The following is a 22,184-nucleotide window of genomic DNA, read 5'->3' on the forward strand; positions in this document are numbered from 1 at the left end:
ATAAATACATGAGTAGGTACTCAACTTCACTTAAGAGTGAATCAGGGGCCGGGCGCGGTGGCTTACCCCTGTAATCCCACCACTTTGGAAGGCCGAGGTGGATGGATCACTTGAGGTCAGGAGTTCAAGACCAGCCTAGCCAATGTGAAACCCCCTCTCTACTAAAATACAAAAATTAGCTGGGTGTGGTAGTGCATGCCTGTAATCCCAGCTACTCGGAGGGCTGAGGCAAGTGAATTGCTTGAATCTGGAAAGCAGAGGTTGCAGTGAGCTGAGATCGCACCACTGCACTCCAGCCTAGGCAACAGAGCGAGACTCCATCTCAAGAGTAAATCAGGACTGGATGCTGTGGCTCACGCTTGTAATCCCAGCACCTTGGGAGGCCAAGGTGGGCAGATCACTTGAGGTCAGGAGTTTGAGACCAGCCTGGCCAACATGGTGAAATCCTGTCTCTACTAAAAATACAAAAATTAGCCAGGTGTGATGGCGGGCACCAGTAATCCCAGCTACTCAGGAGGCTGAGGCAGGAGAAGCACTTGAACCCGGGAGGCAGAGGTTGCAGTGAGCCGAGATTGCGCCACTGCACTCCAGCCAGGGTGACAGAATGAGACTCCATTTCAAAAAAAAAAAAAAAAGTGAATCAGGACTAGGTGTGGTACCAGTGACAATCCTCAAAGAATATTTGCATAAACAAAATGTCTTTATTTTAGGCAGCTGAAAGAAAGAGAAAAGTTATCCTACTACCTCCATTAAGGTGACTTCCCAAACTCATTTACAGAACTTTTACTTATATCTCATTTCGCTAAAACATAGTCATGTATTTAATTATACCTAGTCACTAGGGAACCTGAGGAATGTAATCTATCATCTGGATTACAGTGTGTCCAGCTAAAAGTCAGGTTTCCTATTACTAAAGAAGAAGGCAAAAATGTATATTGGGAGGCAATTAGTAGTCTCTGCCACACACAAAAAACAGAAATGCAAAATAAACTTCAATGAGTAATGCCTTTAGCCTGTGAGATTGACAGAACAAACAAATCAAAGACCAAAAGTTTTGGAGAAACAGGTGCTTTCTTGTTATTGAGAATGCCATAAATTGATAAAACCTCTATGGGCTATAATTAGTTAACATCTGTCAACATTTTAAAAATATATATCATTTGATGCAACCAAATTTTGTACATATGTACACAAGTTATTTATTGCAGTGTGATTTGAAAAATAGTGAAAACAAAAAACAAAACTAAGTGTCAAAGAATATGGGATTAATTGACTAAATTATAATCCATTCATTCAGTGGAATACTATGTAGCTGTTAAAAAGAATGAGGTACTAATGAGGTATGATTTCAAGAATATACCATCAGTCCCCTACCCCCTAGGAAAACTTTTTTTTTTTTGAGACGGAGTCTCGCTCTGTCGCCGGGGCTGGAGTGCAGTGGCCGGATCTCAGCTTACTGCAAGCTCCGCCTCCCGGGTTCACGCCATTCTCCTGCCTCAGCCTCCCGAGTAGCTGGGACTACAGGCGCCCGCCACCTCGCCCGGCTAGTTTTTTTGTATTTTTTAGTAGAGACGGGGTTTCACCGTGTTAGCCAGGATGGTCTCGATCTCCTGACCTCGTGATCCTCCCGTCTCGGCCTCCCAAAGTGCTGGGATTACAGGCTTGAGCCACCGCACCCGGCCAGGAAAACTTTTTTTTTTTTTTGAGGCGGAGTCTCGCTCTGTCGCCCGGACTGGAGTGCAGTGGCCAGATCTCAGCTCACTGCAAGCTCCGCCTCCCGGGTTTACGCCATTCTCCTGCCTCAGCCTCCTGAGTAGCTGGGACTACAGGTGCCTGCCACCTCGCCCGGCTCGTTTTTGTATTTTTAGTAGAGATGGGGTTTCACCGTGTTAGCCAGGATGGTCTCGATCTCCTGACCTCGTGATCCGCCCATCTCGGCCTCCCAAAGTGCTGGGATTACAGGCTTGAGCCACCGCGCCAGGCCTGAAAACTTTTTTTTAAAGAATACACTACTCTGTCTTTCTTGTCTGCCACCATGTAAGACATGCCTTTCACCTTTGGCCATGATTATAAGGTCTCTCCAGCCACATGTAACTTGCTTCCTGGTGGTGTTCCATGGGTCCAGTGGTTCATTCTCTAAAGCCATCTCCTGCTCCTATACACAACCACAAGTTTGGTGTGTATTATTGCAAAAGCATCAAGCCAAGATGAAACAGCCTTTTGATTTATTAGTCCAGGTGGAGTCCATGACATCTCTTTTATGAATATCTCCCATTTAGTGTCTTTGTTCTCAAGAGTGTAAAGGCATCCAACCACAGTGGTTTATAGTTATAATGTAGTTTACTATAACCTGCATCACCCTCTGAAAAGTTTCACTAGTAGGATTGACAATTCATATATGGGTGTGATTTTTTTTTCTTTTTGTTTTTCAGTATTGCCAAATTAAATAATTCTTTTCAAAAGGGAAAAAAAAAAAAGAATACACTAATGGCCAGGCATGGTGGCTCACGCCTGTAATCCCAGCACTTTGAGAGGCCAAGGTGGATGGATCACTTGAGGCCAGGAGTTTGAGACCAGCCTGGCCAACATGGCAAAACCCCATCTCTACTAAAAGTACAAAAAATTAGCCTGGCATGGTGACACGCTCCTGTAATCCCAGCTGCTCCACAGGCTGAGGCAGGAGAATCACTGGAACCTGGGAGACAGATGTTGCAGTGAGCTGAGATCGCACCACAGCACTCCAGCCTGGACAGCAGAGCATGACTGTATCTCAAAATAATAATAATAATACACTATTAAATTAAATGTAAAGGTATATTCAGAACAGTGTTTATAGGATGTTCCCATGTATTATTAAATGTATAACTTTGGGAGGCCAAGGTGGTTGGATCACTTGAGGTCAGCAGTTCAAGACCATCCTGGCCAACATGATGAAACCTCCTCTCTACTAAAAACACAAAAATTAGCCAGGCGTGGTGGCGCATGTCCGTAGTCCTAGCTACTCAGGAGGCTGAGGCAGGAGAATCGTTTGAACCAGGAGGCGGAGGTTGCAGTGAGCCATGATCATGCCACTGCACCCCAATCTGGATGACAAAGCAAGACTCTGTCTCAAAAAAATATTATTTGAGACCAAAAAAAGAATAGAATAATTTTTTTTTTTGTTCATTTGAAACAAAGTCTCGCTCTGTCACCCAGGCTAAAGTGTAGTGACATGATCTCAGCTCACTGCAACCTCTGCCTTCTGCAATTCTTCTGCCTCAACCTCCTGAGTAGTCGGGACTACAGGTTCCTGCCACCACACCTGGCTGATTTTTGTATTTTTAGTAGAGACAGGATTTCACCATGTTGCCCAGGCTGGTCTTGAACTCCTGATCTCAAGTGATCTGCTTGCCTCGGCCTCCCAAAGTGCTGGGATTCTAGACATGAGCCACCACACCAGGCCTAAATAAAATTATTGAGACTAGGTAGGACTCCAAAAATAAATAGCAAAAAAATTAAACATAAAATAAAACTAATTGACCAGTTGAGATTTTGGTTCTAGAAGTAAATTCATTGCTTTTTTGAATTCCTATAATTTTATAACTTTGTCAGAGCAGTTTACTGTGGGTGACAAGGCAGTATTCAAACAGAGCTTAAAAATTAAATTTTTTAGCTGGGCGTGGCATACACACCTATAGTCCCAATTACTCAGGGGACTGAGGTGGGAGGATTCCTTGAGCCTCAGGACATTCCAGCCTACTGCATTCTAGCCTGGGCAACATAGTGAGACCCTGTCTCTAAAAAAAGTTTTCTTTTAATTTAAAAAGTCTAGAATGAATGTGTGTGTGTATGTGTGAAATAATTCTATAAACCTTTCCTTCTCTCCTTCACCTCTGGTGTACACACTCTACCTTTCATGACTTTTCTCCTATTTCAGCTCTTCTTATATTTTAACCCCAAATCACTAATCCCAATGTACCAGGGAGGATGATGATATAGAACTAAGAATGGGCCAGGCATGGTGGCTCACACCTGTAATCCCAGCACTTTGGGAGGCTGAGGCAGGCAGATCCCAAGGTCAGGAGATCGAGACCATCCTGGCCAACAAGGTGAAACCCTGTCTCTACTAAAAATACAAAAAAGTTAGCTGGGCGTGGTGTCACACACCTGTAGTCCCAGCTACTCAGGAGGCTGAGGCAGGAGAATCACTTGAACCCGGGAGGTGGAGGTTGCAGTGAGCCAAGATCACGCCACTGCACTCCAGTACTCCAGCCCTCCAGCCTGGGTGACATAGCAAGACTCCATCTCAAAAAAAAAAAAAAAAAAAAAAGTGAGGTTATTTCCTTCACTAAGAAAGCACCTAGAAGGCTGTATCAGTCAAAATTCTTTTTAGCCACAAGTGACAGAAACACAATGCAACCCAGCTTAAGCCCATAAAACCAGTAAGTCTAAGGTATGGCTGGATTCAGGGACTCAAATGATATTGTCAGCATCCTGGCTCTGTCTCATCTTTCAGTTCTGCCTTCTTTAGAATAAGTTTGTTTCTTAGACAGACTCTCCCCTTGCACTAGCAACATGGTTGCTGGCAGCCTTAGATTCTTATTCTCATAACAGAACAATCTCAGCTGAGAGAACTTGGCCTGGGTCATGTGTCTAGTCCTTGAGTGAGTAACCTGACCAGATCAGGTGGACTGAGGGAGAGAAGGAAAACCCAAGGGCTTTTACCAGAAGTAGGAATGGCTACAGGTGAGGGCTAGTCCCTGGGCCTGTTTACCCCACTTCAAAAGCTCTGCTCTATATTGCTGGGAGGGCTGGCTCCTACAGGATACATTCCTCAAGTTCCAGGTCACCTGGTTCCTGGTTATGATGGCCTATTGCGAGACATTGATGAGAGACTATAGGGAGGGAGAAGACAAGGAGTTTCTTCCCCTCCTCTTTACTGCATGATTTCTCCAGCAATAGTAGTTGTTGCCTTCTGGCCCCATCTCCCACTGGATAAATACTCCATGTTTCTTCTTCTTCCTATTTTTTTTTTTTTTTTGAGACAGAATTTCACTCTGTCGTCCAGGCTGGAGTGTAGTGGCACGATCTCGGCTCACCGTAACTTCCACCTCCCAGGTTCAAGCGATTCTCCTGCCTCAGCCTCCCAAGTAGCTGGGATTACAGGTGCCTGCCACCACGCCTGGCTAATTTTGGTGTTTTTAGTAGAGACGAGGTTTCACTGTGTTGTCTAGGCTGGTCTCAAACTCCTGACCTCAGGTGACCCACCTGCCTCGGCCTCCCAAAGTGCTAGGGTTACAGATATGAGCTACTTCACCCAGCCAATGTTTCCTGATTCTCTGGGTAAACCTCCCTCCAGACCTCTGGATACACTGCCTCCACCTTTTGTTTCTCCAGCCTCAGGATGTTAATGCCTACCTGCTGTTGCTAATCTCTAGATTGCCTCACGGTACCCAGTGGGCCTCTCAGCTCTTCCGTTATAAATGTAACCAAGTGCCTGTATTACATTACCCCTCTTTTCAATATCCAGAGTGGTTTCTAGTTTCCTGACGGATATGTGCAGGAAAATATCCACTCCAGACTCCCCTAAGAAAGGCCCCTGTGTCTCAACATTGTGCTCATTGGTCTGGAGAGAAGCTTCTGGAATTCCATTCCTGCTCCCAGAATTTGTGCCTCACGATGAATTAGCCAAAGGAGAAAAAGGCAAGTCATTTAACTCCTCTGGGCCTCAGTTTCCTCATGGTATCATTCCTATACATTGGGGATGATACCATTTGTGGGGTACTGAATGCATGGCAGCCTCCAAAAGGTATATTCAAGTCCTAATCCCCAGACCCTGTAAATACAGCCTTATTTGGACAAAGGGCTTTACAAATGTAATTAGGGTAAGGATTTTGAAATGAGGAGATCTTCCTGGATTATCTAGGTGGACCCTAAGTCCCAGGACAAGTGCCCTTATGAGAGAGACACATAGAGAATGCATACAGAGAAGAGAAGCAATGTGACCACAGTGATAGAGATTGGAGTGCTGTAGCCACAAACCAAGGAGTGCTGACAGCTACCAGAAGCCGAAAGAGGCAAGGAACCAATTCTTCCCCAGAGGCATGGGAGGCAGTGAAGCTCCACTAACACCTTGATGTCAGACTTTATGCCTCTAGCACTGTGAGAAAAGAAACTTCAATTGTTTTCAGCCACCAAGTTTGGGATAATTTGTTACAGCAGGCACAAGGAATTAATACACTGTTTTACTGCATAGGGTCATTGTATTTGTTTGCTAGAGCTGCCATAACAAAATACCACAGGCTGGATGGCTTATACAACAGAAATTTATTTTCTCACGGTCTAGAAGCAAGAAGTCTGTGACTTCTTGGTTAGTTTCTTCTGAGGCTCCTCCTGGGCTTGTAGATGGCTGTCTTCGCTCTGTCTTCACACAGTCTTTCCTCTGTGTGAGTACATTCCTGATGTCTCTCTGCATGTCCGATTTCCTCTTACTATAAGAACACTAGTTAGAATGGATTAGGACCCACCCTAATGTCCTCATTTTAACTTAATCACCTCTTTAAAGACCCTATCTCCAAATTTAGTCACATTCTGAGGTTCTGGATGTTAAGATTTCAACACACGAATTCTGGGACACAATTCAGTCCACAATAGTCATGTTCCAGATCCTTGGCCTTTATCAGTTTCTTGAATGTACTATATTCTTGGCTGCATTAAGTATTTTTTCCTCTGCAAGGAACTCTTCCCCTAGTCTTTATCTCCCTTCATCTGCTAAGTCTCAATTTATTCTTGAGATCATGGCTAAATATCACTTCCCAAGCCTCCAGCTGTTCATGCTCATAGCACACTTCATTGCTCTTATTGAAGTATTGTTTTGAGTGTGTTTGTGCATCTTTGTTTGAGATGAGATCTCACTATGTTGTCCAGACTGGTCTCGAACTCCTGGACTCAAGCAATTCACTGGATTCAGCCTTCCAAAGTGCTAGGATTACAGGTGTGCACCACCATTCCCGGCCTTCTGTGCATGTTTAATGTCTGTCTTCCCTCACTGGACTGTCAGCTCCATGAGGTGACACACAGGGCTCACACTGTACCTATGGTGCCTGGCATATAGCACATACAAAATAAACAAATGAATGAATGAAATGAAGAAACTTATGATTATAAATGAGAAAATATCATGAAGCACATGGTACACTGAGAAAGCATTCAATCCATGGTAGCTATTATTTTGATGACTGTCACCCTCAAGAATCAAATTAACTTGTTATTTATTTGCCAAATGTGATGTCTTCTTCCAGACCATCTCAGAAAGTTCTTCCTGTCCAAGCTGTGGTCAAACATGTCACGTGAGTGGTAAACTTACAAATGTGCCTGCCTGTGTTCTCATCACCCCTGGAGACTCCAAAGCTGTGCTTCCTCCCACACTGCCACAGCCAGCCAGCCATCTTCCTCCTCCTCCTCCTCCTCCTCCTCCACCTCCACCTCCACCTCCACTTCCACCTCCGCCACCTCCTCCACCTCCTCCACCACCAGTAGCACCTGTGTTGCTCAGAAAACCCGGTCTTGCTAAAGCACTTCAGGTAGGTAACAATCTAGTAATGATATGTTTTGGTCAGTGTGTAATATAGCAGTAAAGCCAAGTAGCCTTTTAAGACCAGGCTAATCAGGGCTTGGGCCGGAAGGCTATATTTTGTTCTGATTCCATATCTTAATTATTATGTTTTTAAAATCTCAGTCCCTGAGGAATTCCTAGAAGCTGAATTGAGAAATGAAAGTGATGTGTGTGAAACCCAATAGAGTGGAAGATTCCTATTCGCTTCTCAGCATGGCTTTTTCCTAGGGAAGAAAACCTCCCTAGGAAACCAAATTAAAAATAGAAGATTGCTTAGTGAGTGAAGTCAGAACAAAGAGTTAGTAGATTCCAAAGTTTCATGTCCTTAGGCTGGAGAATCAATCTCTATTTCAGTTACTTACTTACCAAGGGGACCAGAAAATTTGTGAATCTCTAAGACAGGCATGACCCTGTTTTAAAATCTGCTGAATTTTCATTGGAATACATTTGGTTTAATGTAGCTGAATTAAATCCAGAGTCTTCCCAATCTTGACACCAAAAAAAAGAAAAAAAAAAAAAAAACCCAGAGCCTATTGTCATATTTGCCCTAGTTATACCTCTGTTATTGTATACATTCTTGCTCTATGGAAACTGAGTCATCTTTCTAGGTAATTCAAGGAAAACTTCACTTTAACCCGATTAACTCCTTCAACTCTTGTCTTATTGTAATGACTCCTGCGGAAGATGCATTATTGCAGGAAACTGGTCCATCTCTTATTTGTTAGCAAAGCCTTAGCTTATAAAAACAAAATTAGGGGAGAGGTGGGAAGCCTTACATTTTGCTGAATACTTTTCAATGGGTGATAAAAACAGGATTATTCTTGGTTGAGTGGAAAGAATATGAAAGTTTCCTAGGGTAGATAAGAGTTACTGAGTCTTTAAAAACTAGATTTGGATTTGCATTTCACCAGTTGTGCTGGTTCCAATTTGAATTCTTACCTCACCATGTATTTTAAGGCTGGACCATTAAAAAAAGATAGACCCATGCAGATAACAGTTAAAGATCTGCTGACTGTGAAATTAAAGAAGACACAGAATGTAGATGAAAGGAGGAAGGTAAGATGTCATTGACCATATACATGTTCTTTTTGCTTTTAACCTTGTTGTCCCATTCTGGAAAATAAGCATAAGCCTTATGTATAGAAGTCATTCCAGGCAGGGTGAGTGGCTCATGCCTATAATCCCAGCACTTTGGGAGACCAAGGTGGGAGGATCACCTGAGTTCAGGAGTTCAAGACCAGCCTGGGGAACATGGCAAGACCTCATCTCAATTTGTATACAACTGGGGGTGTGGGGCAGGGCTGGGGGGAGAAGTCATTTCATTTCAACTTAAGTTTTTTATGTTTTTATTTTAGTCGTTTTGGATTTCCCAACAAAATGTGTATATTATAAAATGATTTAATTAGGCAATTTAATCTCCCAACCGTTAATCTGAAGAGGTAGAGACATCCTTTGAAGCTTTGGAATAAAAATTGGGTAGAATAGTGGATGTATCTTACACATACTCAGCACTCAGATATTTGCCAATTTTGCATGTTTACATTTTGAGTGATATTTTAAAATTTGTTTTAATAATGTCTCATTTTATAATTAAAGCTTATACCATCGCCGAAAGCACGGAATCCACTAGTTACTGTCTCTGACTTGCAGCGTGTTACCCTGAAACCTAACTCCAAAGTGTTATCAACTCGAGTTACAAATGTCTTAATGTAAGGAACTGCACAGTACTATGCTCTACTACTTCTTAAAAGAATGATATTGTCGTACAAGGGCCTAAAAAACGGGAAAACAAGATTTTTTGTGTGTATTTCTAATGTTAAAAGTTATATATGCTCATTATAGAAAGAAATCTACAGAAAAGTTTAAATAAGAAAACAAAAATTATCTAAATAGTCCTATCATTGGAGATAGCCACTATTAACATACTGCGGTTTATCATTCTAGTCTTTTTCTGGGCATATGCTTTATTGCCCCATTTAAAGATGCTGTTTATTATAAGATACGCCATTGATTTAATGACAGATTTTGGGATAAAAAGATATACTATCAAGAATTTTAGGCTGGGTGTGGTGGGTTATGTCTGTAATCCCACCACTTTGGGAATCCGAAGTGGGAGGATTACTTGAGGCCAGGAGTTTAAGACCAGCCTGGGCAACATAGCGAGAGTCCCATCTCTAAAAAAATTAATTAAATTAAAAATTAGCCTGATACAGTGGTGTGTGCCTGTGGTCCCAGCTACTTGGAAGGCTGAAGAAAGAGGATCACTTGAGCCCAGGAGATCAAGGCTGCAGTGAGAAGTGATTGTGCCACTGTACCCCAGCCTGGGCAACAGAGAGAGACTCCATCTCAAAAACAAAAAATGATAACCTAAATGTCTCAAGACAGGATTTTATCTGTGAAATTTACATGCAATGAACTGCATATTTTGAAGATGTCAAAATGAAACTTTAAGTTAATTTTCAAAAAGATGGGAAGAGTTCATGATATATTGAATTGACAAAACTGTATCTACAGTATGATTATACACAGACAGACACACACATATACCATATTTACTTGATTCCAAGACATACTAGTTTTCATATTATATAATATCTGAAAGCAACCTGTTTTATTTTTTTTTGTATTGTTTTATTTTTTGAGATGGAGTCTCGCTCTGTCGCCCAGGCTGGAGTGCAGTGATGCGATATCGGCTCACAGCAAGCTCCACCTCCCGGGTTCCGGCGATTCTCCTGCTTCAGCCTCCTGAGTAGCAGGGATTACAGGCATGTGCTACAATGCCTGGCTAATTTTTATATGTTTTAATAGAGATGGGGTTTCACCATGTTGGCCAGGGTGGTCTCAAACTCCTGAACTCAAGTGACCCACCCCCCTCAGCCTCCCAAAGTGCTGGCATTACAGGGGTGAGTCACTGTGCCTGGCTTAGGTTATGACATTTAATTTCTGTAAGTCTTCGTTGGACATCCATGCCTATCAACTCTGTACATGGCTGAATTTTTCCCTAGGATGGATTTTTATACATGTAACTCCTGGGTCAAGAAGTATTATGTATTGGAATGGCTATATCACCTTATGTTCCCATCAGCATCTACTAATATTTTTTTTTTTTTTTTTTTTTTTTTTTGAGAAGCAGTCTTGCTCTGTCACCCAGGCTAGAGTAGTGGCACAATCTCGGCTCACTGCAACCTCTGCTTCCCAGGTTCAAACAATTCTCTGCCTTGGCCTCCTGAGTAGCTGGGATGACAGGTGCCCACCACCATGCCCAGCTAATTTTCATATTTTTAGTAAAGATGGGGTTTCATCATCTTGGCCAGGCTGGTCATGAACTCCTGACCTCATGATCCACCTGCCTCAGCCTCCTCAAGTGCTGGGATTACAGGTGTGAGCTACCACACCCAGCCTCTACTACAATTTTTAATGTAACACATAGAACTACTGTCTTGGATGTTGCCTATAGAAATGATTGCTTTCCTTTGGGAAAAAATAATAAAATCTAGCAAGTTCTAATTTTTATATCTTTGTTTTATCAGTACTCCTGGAAAAAGTCAGATGGATCTGCGGAAACTGCTTAGAAAAGTCGATGTAGAGAGGTAATACACTCTCATATCTTTATGCCTTCTAAGTCCATTTTAAAAGTTGGCATAAAACACAGCTACTTTTATTTTCAATACCTTTGTAGGAGCCCAGGTGGAACCCCTCTTACCAACAAAGAAAATATGGAAACAGGAACAGGACTGACTCCAGTGATGACTCAGGCCTTAAGGAGAAAGTTTCAGGTAACCCTTTAGGAAAAGAATATTAGTTCCTTTGCTTGAAAATAATTTGGCCTGGTGTAGTGGCTCATGACTGTAATCCTAACACTTTGGGAGGCTGAGGTGGGGGCATTGCTTGAGCCTAGCAGTTCAAGATGGGCAACATGGTGAAACTCTGTCTCTACAAAAAATACAAAAAATTAGCCAGGCCTGGTGGTGCATGCCTGTAGTTCCACCTACTTAGGAGGCTGACGTGGGAGGATCACTTGAGCCCAGGAGGTCAAGGCTGCAGTGAACTGTGATTGCACCACTGCACTCCAGCCTGGGTGACAAAGAAAGACTGTGTCTCAAATAAATAATAATCATCATAATTTATGATCATAATTTAAAGCAGCTTTCTTAGTAATAATAATTTTTACATGGTACTGTATTTTACAAAGTATTTTCATATTTAGGCTTCATAAAATTCTATAAAATATAGGTAGGATTGGCCAAGCACAGTGAGTGGCACATGCCTGTAATCTCAGCACTTTGGGAGGCCGAGGTGGGCAGATCACATGAGACCAGGAGTTCGAGACCAGCCTGGTCAACATGATGAAACCCTGTCTCCACCAAAAAAATATAACAATGGCTGGGCACAGTGGCTCACGCCTGTAATCCCAGCACTTCGGAAGGCCAAGGCAGACGGATCATGAGCTCAGGAGTTTGAGACCAGCCTGACCAACATGGTGAAACCCCGTCTCTACCAGAAATACAAAAATTAGCCAGGTGTGGTGGTGGGCGCCTGTAGTCTAGCTACTTGGGAGGCTGAGTCAGGAGAATCACTTGAACCTGGCAGGCAGAGGTTGCAATGAGCCAAGATTGCGCCACTGCACTCCAGCCTGGGTGACAGAGCGAGACTTAGTCTCAAAAAAAAAAAAAAAAAAAATTAGCCGTGCATGGTGACCCATGCCTGTAATCCCAGCTACTTGGGTGGCTAAGGCATGAGAATCACTTGAACCCAGGAGACGAAGGTTGCAGTGAGCCAAGATTGCGCCACTGCACTCCAGCCTGGGTGACAGAGTGAGACCCTGTCTCAAAAAAAAATATATATATATATATGTGTGTGTGTGTGTGTATATGTAGGATTATCATGGTCTATCTGTAAATGTCTGATTTTATTCCTTTAGTACATTTTTTTTTTTTTTTTGAGATGGAGTCCCACTCTGTCACCCAGGCTGGAGTGCGGTGGCGTGATCTCCGCTCACTGCAAACTCCGCATCCCGGGTTCACACCATTCTCCTGCCTTAGCCTCCCAGGCAGCTGGGACTACAGGTGCCTGCCACCACGCCCAGATAATTTTTTGTATTTTTAGTAGAGATGGGGTTTCACTGTGTTAGCCAGGATAGTCTCGATCTCCTGACCTCGTGATCCACCCACCTCGGCCTCCCAAAGTGCTGGGATTACAGGTGTGAGCCATCGCACCCGGCCTCCTTTAGTACATATTTTTAGTAAATATTTATTAAGCACTTCCTATATGCTCAGCAGTGTGTTGAAGTACTGGGAATATAGTGGTAAGCAAAAACAGATACAGATTACTGTCTTGAAGCTTTCAGTCTAGCGGGGAGAGTAGGCATTCATCAAATAATCCCATATTTGTATACTATCACATGGCAGTATATGCTGTGAAGGAAAGGAATGAGGTTCTGTGGGAACCCAGAGAGGAACTTGATCTTGCCTGGATGATCTAGGAGGGACTCCCTTAGGAAGTGATGATGCTTCAGGTGAGAATCAAAGAAGGAAGAGGCATTTACTGGATAGGGTAACTGTAGGTTGGGTCCACCATGAGTGTCAGGAAGGAGAGAGTTCCAGGCAAAAAGAACAACATGTGTAAGAGTCCCATGGTGGGAGGGATCTTGGCCTATTCAAGGAACTGAGAAGTGACCAGTGTGGCTATAAAACAGAGGGAGCCCGATGGTGGTGACAGACAGGGATGGAGATGTAGTTAGGAGTCAGACCATGCAGAGTTAATAGGAAAAGGTCTTGACAGCTTTCTTTGTCACTTCCACGTACAACCACACACCAAAACCAGTAGATCAGCTGGCCCTGGTGTGACTTCTTCCAAACCCTGTTGATCTTAGTCATCTCCCTAATTGCCTCTATCATTAGATCTGTGAAGAACAGCCATCCATCGGTCACCCCTGCTGGAGTGCTGGAACACAGGGCTGCTAGCATCTTTGGCTTTGAAGTTTATAGTCGTTCTCTCTCTGGATGCAAGGACATACCAAACACCACTGCTGACACTCTCCACCCCAATACTGTCTTCCTTTTGTTCCCTGTTTGAGAATCAGTGCTTTTTGTGGGACAATATAATTTCTCTCTTACCAATCAACTTGGTCCTCCTGGGCACTATACAGCTTTCTCTGGAGATGTGACCAGGTTCTTCTTTCCTCCTCTTAGAGCATGCTACCCCTAATCGCATTCCTTGGTGTTACCCAAAATTGTGAAGGGCGGGAGCAAAGGGACAAGGCCTCGCAGAAGGTCTTAGCCCCTTTCTTTTTCTGTTTACCTCTAAGATCCTTGTTGTCACTGCCCCACTTTATAACGGGTACAGTGAGTGGAGAACTCTGGAAATGGATAAACTATAATAATTATAAAGCCACATGTTGAACAACAACAAAAATCACAGATAAGACCTATGGCAGGCCGGGCGCGGTGGCTCAAGCCTGTAATCCCAGCACTTTGGGAGGCCGAGACGGGCGGATCACGAGGTCAGGAGATCAAGACCATCCTGGCTAACATGGTGAAACCCCGTCTCTACTAAAAAATACAAAATAGCCGGGCGAAGCGGCGGGCGCCTGTAGTCCCAGCTACTCGGGAGGCTGAGGCAGGAGAATGGCATAAACCCGGGAGGCGGAGCTTGCAGTGAGCTGAGATCCGGCCACTGTACTCCAGCCTGGGCGACAGAGCGAGACTCTGTCTCAAAAAAAAAAAACAAAAAAAACAAAAAAAACAAAAAAAACAAAAAAAAACAAAAAAAAAGACCTATGGCATATGTTGTGCTGTCAGAATCTACTTAGGAGGAGGATGTCTAGTTAAAATTGTTATTAGACATAGATGACTTATCCCACCCAGCCCTTAGGCTTCCTTTTTTCTTAAACTCTGAAGCAACTGTATCAGGTTTTGCATTTGGCTTCAAGTATCAGAAATCTGACTACAGTGGTTTAATCAAATAGGGACATGGCAGAGTGTGGTGGCTCATACCTGTAATCCCAATGCTTTGGGAGGCTAAGGCCAGAAAATTGCTTGAGGCCAGGAGTTTGAAACCAGCCTGGGCGATATAGCAAGACTCTGCCTTGACAAATAAATAAATAAATTGGGAATTTTTGTTTTTTTAATATATACAACTAACTCCTTTTTGTTTTTTTAAAATTTACAGACGAGGTCTCACTATATCTCCCAGGCTGGTCTCAAACTCCTGGGCTCATGTGATTCCCTTGTCTCGGCCTCCCAAAGTGCTGGGATTATAAGCGTGAGCCACCGTGCTCAGCCTACAACTATCTTTTTTTTTTTTAATTTATTTTTTATTTCAATAGGTTTTTGGGGAACAGAAAGTGTTTGATTATTTAGTGGTGATTTCTGAGATTTTGGCGCACCCATCACCCAGGCAGTGTACACCGTTCCCAATGTATAGTCTTTAATCCCTCACCCCACCCCACCCTTTCCCCCAAGTCCCCAAAGTCCACTATATCATTCTTATGCCTTTGCATCATCATAGCTTAGTTCCCGGACTTATTTTTTTAATTTAAATATTTATTTGGGAAGTAGGAAGTCCACAACTATAATACAGTGGTTTCACCATATAATCACTGTTCTTCCATCCTTAATGTGTGGTTTTTATCCTCTTAATACAAAATGGCTCCATTTCCTGAAGCCTCATGGCCACATTCTAGGTAAGAGAAGGAGAAAGGCAAATGTTAGGTAAGCTATGCCTCCTTTCTTCAAAGATGCCCTATCCAGGAACTTCTGATTGCATCAGGGAAACTGGGAAAAGTGGTTTTTGGAATCTGAATGCAGTGTTGCCCTGCAAAAATTCTGGGTTCTGTTGAGAAAGGAGGAGAGTTGTATTTATCACAGGAATATTATTGATATTATATTTGGGACTTTTTTTTTTTATATAGCTGGCTCACCCTAGAAGCCCAACTCCAACTCTGCCACTTTCTACAAGCAGCTTTGATGAACAAAACTGATGCCAACTCTGCCTGACTCCATGTGATGATCCATAAAAAATACAGATAAAAACACCCAGCCAGGCACAGTGGCTCACAACTGTAATCCCAGCACTTTGGCAGGCTGAGGTGGGTGGATCACCTGAGGTTAGGAGTTCAAGACCAGCCTGGCCAACATGGTGGAATCCCATCTCTACTAAAAATACAAAAATTAGCTGGGCGTGGTGGTGGGTGCATATAATCCCAGCTATCCGGGAGGCTGAAGCAGGAGAATTACTTGAACCCAGGAGGCAGAGGTTGCAGTGAGCCAAGATAGCGTCATTGCATCCCAACCTGGGCAACAAGAGCGAAACTCCATCTCGGAAAAAAAAAAAAAAAAAAAAAAAAAAACCCAAATCCTTCTTTTTAATGTAGTAGGGTGTATATATATATAGATATACTAATATAATTCCATTTGGAGAATTAGAGTATGTATGGAGCGCACATATACTGTGATATAAAGTGGATACAGATATTTGGGTATTTTCTAGTTTGCATGATCATCAAGAGAACCAGATGGGAAAATACAGTCTCCAAAGTGATGTTTATCCTGGAATTTAAATTAGAATATCATTTCTAGCATCTTAGGTAGGTACTTATATCTGGCTCACAGAAGTCTGAGGTATTCCTTATTTTTATATCTGCTGTCCACATTTATACAGCTACATAAAAATTTTATGACGACTTCAACATGAACCTTATATTTTCGACAATGCCTTGCCAAGGATTCTCAAGTCCATAGCAGGTCACTGTGAGACCTAGTTCCCTGTTGTCACTGACCTATGTATTGAAAGACAGTAATACAGCCTGGGAAACATAGCGAGACCCTATCTGTATCAATAATTTAAAATTAGCCAGGCATGGTGACGCATACCTGTAGTCTAAGTGTCCAAGTTACTTGGGAAGCTGAGGTGGAAGGATCACTTGAGCCCAAGAGTTTGAAGCTATGGTGAGCTATGATTGTTCCACTATACTCCAGCATGAGCAACAGAGCAAGAACCCATCTCTAAAACTAAAAGGCAACTCCCCAGAAAGACTGGATTTCTACAGATAAATATTGCATTAAGATGCCAAATAGAGTGTTGTAAAGTCACCAGACTAGAAAGCAGACCTGGGAGCAATGTTTATCACCTAAGAGGCAGTCCTGTTTTTGAGACCCACATCTTTATAGATATATGTTTTTTGTTTGTTTGTTTATTTTGTTTTGAGATGGAGTCTCACTCTGTCACCAAGGCTGGAGTGCAGTGGCGCACTCTTGGCTCACTGTAACCTCCACCTTCCGGTTTCAAGCAATTCTTCTGCTTCAGCCTCCCGAGTAGCTGGGATTACAGGTGCACACTGCCGTGCCTGACTAATTTTTGTATTTCTAGTAGAGACGGGGTTTCATTATGTTGACCAGGCTGGTCTCGAACTCCTCACCTCAGGTGATCCACCCACCTCAGCCTCCCAAAGTGCTGAGATTACAGGCATGAGCCACCACACCTGGCCAGAGATCCACATCTATATTTATAACACATTTATGGATGAAAATTAAACAGGTGGCCGGGTACGGTGGCTCATGCCTGTAATCCCAGCACTTTGGGAGGCCGAGGCAAGTGGGGAGGTCAGGACTTCAAAACCAGTCTGGGTAACATGGTGAAACCCCATTTCTACTAAAAAATACAAAAATTAGCTGGGCGTGATGGTGCCCCTGTAATCCCAGATACTTGGGAGGCTGAGGCAGGAGAATCGCTTGAACCTGGGAGGCAGAGGTTGCAGTGAGCCGAGATCACACCACCGCCACTCCAGCGTGGGTGACAGCAAGAGACTCTGTCTCAAACAAAAAAAAAATTAAATAAGTAGTGAAGAGATATATCAGCTTCTAGTAAAAGTTAAAAAAAAAAAAAAAAACCTGCTAGCTACATTTACATTATGTAAAATTAAAGGGAATAGTCACTGAGAATAAAGCAGTTGAGTATTTATAACAATAATATTTTAGGGGGCACTTACAATGTTTATAATATTGTAAACCACTGTGTACTCTATTCATTTAATGCTAAATGACTTGACCATTCTTGTGGGATAAGAGATCATAAGAAAAATGCTAGGGCCGGGCATCATGGTTCACGCCTGTAATCCCAGGACTTTAGGAGGCCAAGGCAGGTGGATGCCTTGAGCTCAGGAGTTTGAGACCAGCCTGGGCAACGTGATGAAAACTCCGTCTCTTCCAAAAATCAAAAAATTAGCCAAGTGTGATGTTGCGCGCCTGTAGTCCCAGCTACTTGTGAGGCTGAGGTGGGAGGATGGTTTAGACCCGGGAGGTAGAGGTTACAGTGAGCTGAGATCATGCCACTGTATTCTATCCTGGGCAACAGAGCCAGACCGTCTCAAAAAAAAAAAAAAAAGGCCAGTTATGGTGGCTCATGTCTGTAATCCCAGCACTTTAGGAGGCTGAGGTGGGCAAATCACTTGAGGTCAGGCATTTGAGACCAGCCTGGCCAACATGGTGAAACCCCATCTCTACCAAAAATAAAAGTAAATATTATCCAGGCATGGTGGCACGTGCCTATAGTCCCAGCTACTCAGGAAACTAAAGCATGAGAATTACGTGAACCCTGGAGGTGGAGGTTGCAGTGAGCCGAGATCACACCACTGCATTCCAGTCTGGACAACAAGAGTGAGACCCTGTGTCAAAAAAAAAAAAAAAAGAAGAAGAAAAGAAAGAAAAAAATGCTTTATGGCCCAGTGCAGTGGCTCACACCTATAATCCTAGCACTTCGGGAGGCTGAGGTGGGAGGATCACTTGAGGCCAAGAGTTCAAAACGAGCCTGGGCAACATTGCAAGACTCCATCTCTACAAAAAAAAAACAAAAAATTAGCCGGGCGCGGTGACATGTGCCTGTAGTCCCAGCTACTCAGGAGACTGAGGTGGGAGAATCACTTGAGGGAGGTTGAGGCTGCAGTGAGCCGTGTTTATACCACTGCACTCCAGCGTGCTGGGTAACAGAGCAAGACTTCATCTCAAAAAGAAAAGAAAAAATGCTTTGCTACATAATGAGGCCAGGCAAAAAAAAAAAAAAGTCCTATGGAAATCATATAGATAAACATTTGCAAAGCTGCTACTGCCATTGTACAGTGTTAAAATGTGTTCTACCTTGCATCTTTTACTGATTTTTATGACAGATTTTATATTGTAACCATTTGAGAACTCTGTAAGTGCTATGGCTTCCTTAAACTACTATTTATCATATGCTCCCGGTGCTTATTTTGAGACTGAATGGCAACCAGAGAATGTAAACAACCAAGGTGCATCTGGTAAAATGTTTTTAAATAAAGATTAACAAAAGTTTTGGTTTTTCTTTTTCTAACCTTTTTTTTTTTTTAACTAGAAATATAATACCTATAGAAAAGTGTATGTTGGCCGGGTACAGTGGCTCACGCCTATAATCCCAGAACTTGGAGAGGCGGAGGCAGGTGGATCACCTGAGGACAGGAGTTCGAGATCAGTCTGGCCCACATAGTGAAACCCTGTCTCTACTAAAAATACAAAAATTAGCCAGGCGTAGTGGCAGGCGCCTGTAATCCCAGCTACTGGGAAGGCTGAGCCAGGAGAATTTCTTGAACCTAGGAGGCAGAGGTTGCAGTGAGCTGAGATCACCCCATTGCACTCCAGCTTGGGCAACAAGAGCGAAACTGTCTCAAAAAGTATATGTTAAGTATAGAAAAAATATATCAAATTTAAAAATTATAGGCTGAGGGCCAGGCACAGTGGCTCACACCTGTAATCCCAGCACTTTGGGAGGCCGAGGTGGATGGATCACTTGAGGTCATGAGTTCAAGACCAGCCTGGCCAACATGGTGAAACCCCCTCTCCACCAAAAAAATATATAAAAATTATCTGGGCGTGGTTGCATGTGCCTATAGTTCCAGCTTCTCAGGAGGCTGAGGCACGAGAATCACTTGAACCATGGAGGTGGGAGTTGCAGTGAGCCAAGATCACACCACTGCACTACAGTCTGGGCAACAGAGTGAGACTTTGTCTCAAAAAAAAGAAAGAAAAGAAAGAAAAATGCTTTATGGCCCAGTGCAGTGGCTCACACCTATAATCCTAGCACTTTGGGAGGCTGAGGCAGGAGGATCACTTGAGGTCAAGAGTTCAAAACGAGCCTGGGCAACGTTGCAAGACCCTGTCTCAACAAAAACCAAAAAATTAGCCAGGCATGGTGGTGTGTGCCTGTAGTCCCAGCTACTTGGGAGACTGAGGTGGGGAATCACTTGAGTCCAGGAGGTTGAGGCTGCAGTGAGCTGTGTTCATACCACCTGCACTCCAGCCTGCTGGGTGGCAGAGCAAGACTCTGTCTTAAAAAAAAAAAAAAAGAAAAAAAGAAAAGAAAAGAAAGAAAAATGCTTTACTATATAATGAAGCCAGGCAGGAAAAAAAAAAGTCCATATAGATAAACATTTGCAAAGCTGCTACTGCCATTGTACCAGTGTTAAAATGTGTTCTACCTTGCCTCTTTAAATAAAGATTAATAAAAGTTTTAGTTTTTCTCTTTTTAACCTTTTTTAACTAGAAATAATACCTATAAAAAAGTATATATTAAGAATAGAAAATACATTTGAATTAAAAAATCAAGGCCGGGCATGGTGGCTCAAGCCTGTAATCCCAGCACTTTGGGAGGCCAAGACGGGCGGATCATGAGGTCAGGAGATCGAGACCATCCTGGCTAACACGGTGAAACCCCGTCTCTACTAAAAAATACAAAAAACTAGCCGGGCGAGGTGGCGGGCGCCTGTAGTCCCAGCTACTCGGAGGCTGAGGCAGGAGAATGGCATAAACCCGGGAGGCGGAGCTTGCAGTGAGCTGAGAACCGACCACTGCACTCCAGCCCGGGCGACAGAGCAAAACTCCGTCTCAAAAAAAAAAAAGAAAAAAAAATCAAGACCGAGTGTGGTGGCTCACACCTATAATCCCAGCACTTTGGGAGGCCGAGGTGGGCAGATCACCTGGGTTTGGAAGTTCAAGACCAGTCTGGCTGACATGGGGAAACCCCATCTCTGCTAAAAATACAAATTTAGCTGGACATAGTGGTGCATACTTGTAATCCCAGCTATTTGGGAGGCTAAGGCAGAAGAATTGCTTGAACCCAAGAGACAGAGGTTGCAGTGAGCCCAGATAGCACCACTGCACTCCAGCCTGGGTGACAGAGTGAGACTCTGTCTCAAAAAAAGAAAAAGAAAAAAAAAATACATATATATATGCCAGGGGCCAGGTGCAGTGGCTGACACCTGCAGTCCCAGCACTTTGGGAGGCCGAGGCGGGTGGATGACATGAGGTCAGGCGTTCAAGACCAGCCTGGCCAACATGGTGAAACACCATCTCTACCAAAAATACAAAAGAAAATTAGCCGGGCATGGTGGCACATGCCTGTAATCCCAGCTACTCAGGAGGCTGAGGTATGAGAATCACTTGAGCCTGGGAGGCAGAGGTTACAGTGAGCCAAGATCGCGCCACTACACTCCAGCCTGGGTGACAGAGCAAGACTCTTTCTGAAGATTAAAAAAAGGCCTGGGGCGGGGTGCAGTGGCTCACTCCTGTAATCCCAGCACTTTGAGAGGCTGAGGCTGGCAGATCACTTGAGTTCAGGAGTTCGAGACCAGCCTGGCCAACATGGCAAAACCCTATCTCTACTAAAAATACAAAAATTAGCCGAGCCTGTTGGTGCGCCTGTAATCCCAGCTCCTTGGGAGGCTGAGGCAGTAGAATCACTTGAACCTGGGAGGTGGAGTTTACAGTGAGCCTAGATTGCGCCACTGCACTCCACTCTGGGCAACAGAGCAAGACTCTGTCTCTCTCTCTATATATATGTATAAATTTTTTTCAATATATATGTTTTACATATATATAACAAAAACACACATAACCACCAAAAAAATGTATGATTAGTATCCTCAGAAGCCCTACGTGTCTCCTTCTTCTATCATATCATAATCCCTTCCCTCACTAAGTAATCACTGACCTGCTTGGTACAATAAATATTTCCTTGCTTTTAGTAAGAACCCACCCCTAAATGCTATGGTTTATTTTGCTTGCTTTTGAACCCTATAGAAATAGAATCAGGTCTGGCGCGGCAGCTCTCACCTGTAATCCCGCCACTTTGGGAGGCTGAGGCGGGCAGATCACGAGATCCTAGCCAACATAGTGAAATCCTGTCTCTAAATACAAAAATTAGCTGGGTGTGGTCTCACGCACCTGTAATCCCAGCTACTCGGGAGACTGAGGCAAGATAATCACTTGAACCCGGGGGCTGAAGGTTGCAGTGAGTCAAGATCGTGCCACTGAACTCTAGCCTGGCCACAGAGTGAGACTCCATCTCAAAAAATAAAAAAGAAAGAAAGAAATAGAATTACAGGGTATATATATGTTTCTGATTTCTTTCAATCAACACTTATTTTAAAGGTTCAGTCATGTTATTGTATAGTGCTATAGATAATTTTTTTAGATTCAAAGTTTTTTTTACAAAACCCCAGAATAATAAACATGTTATAATTATACATTTAAATCTGGTTGTAAGTTTTATCCTGGCAGCTATTTGTCAATATGCCTGCTAG

At 43.3% G+C, this 22,184-nt stretch overlaps 1 protein-coding gene across 1 annotated transcript in view; it reads left to right on the forward strand.

The window, feature by feature from the left end:
* PRR11 (proline rich 11) overlaps positions 1 to 17,232 on the forward strand; it is a 49,647-nt gene extending 32,415 nt beyond the window's left edge. The window contains exons 5-10 of the mRNA XM_033183694.1: positions 7,281 to 7,562; positions 8,552 to 8,650; positions 9,191 to 9,303; positions 11,125 to 11,184; positions 11,274 to 11,370; positions 15,507 to 17,232. Of these exons, the coding sequence (XP_033039585.1) occupies positions 7,281 to 7,562; positions 8,552 to 8,650; positions 9,191 to 9,303; positions 11,125 to 11,184; positions 11,274 to 11,370; positions 15,507 to 15,575 (720 nt within the window). The 3' untranslated portion in view covers positions 15,576 to 17,232. The remainder of the gene's footprint in view (positions 1 to 7,280; positions 7,563 to 8,551; positions 8,651 to 9,190; positions 9,304 to 11,124; positions 11,185 to 11,273; positions 11,371 to 15,506) is intronic.
* Positions 17,233 to 22,184: the final 4,952 nt, after the last annotated feature.

The sequence above is a fragment of the Trachypithecus francoisi genome, unplaced genomic scaffold, assembly GCF_009764315.1.
Source record: "Trachypithecus francoisi isolate TF-2019V2 unplaced genomic scaffold, Tfra_2.0 Lachesis_group20, whole genome shotgun sequence".
NCBI lineage: Eukaryota > Metazoa > Chordata > Mammalia > Primates > Cercopithecidae > Trachypithecus > Trachypithecus francoisi.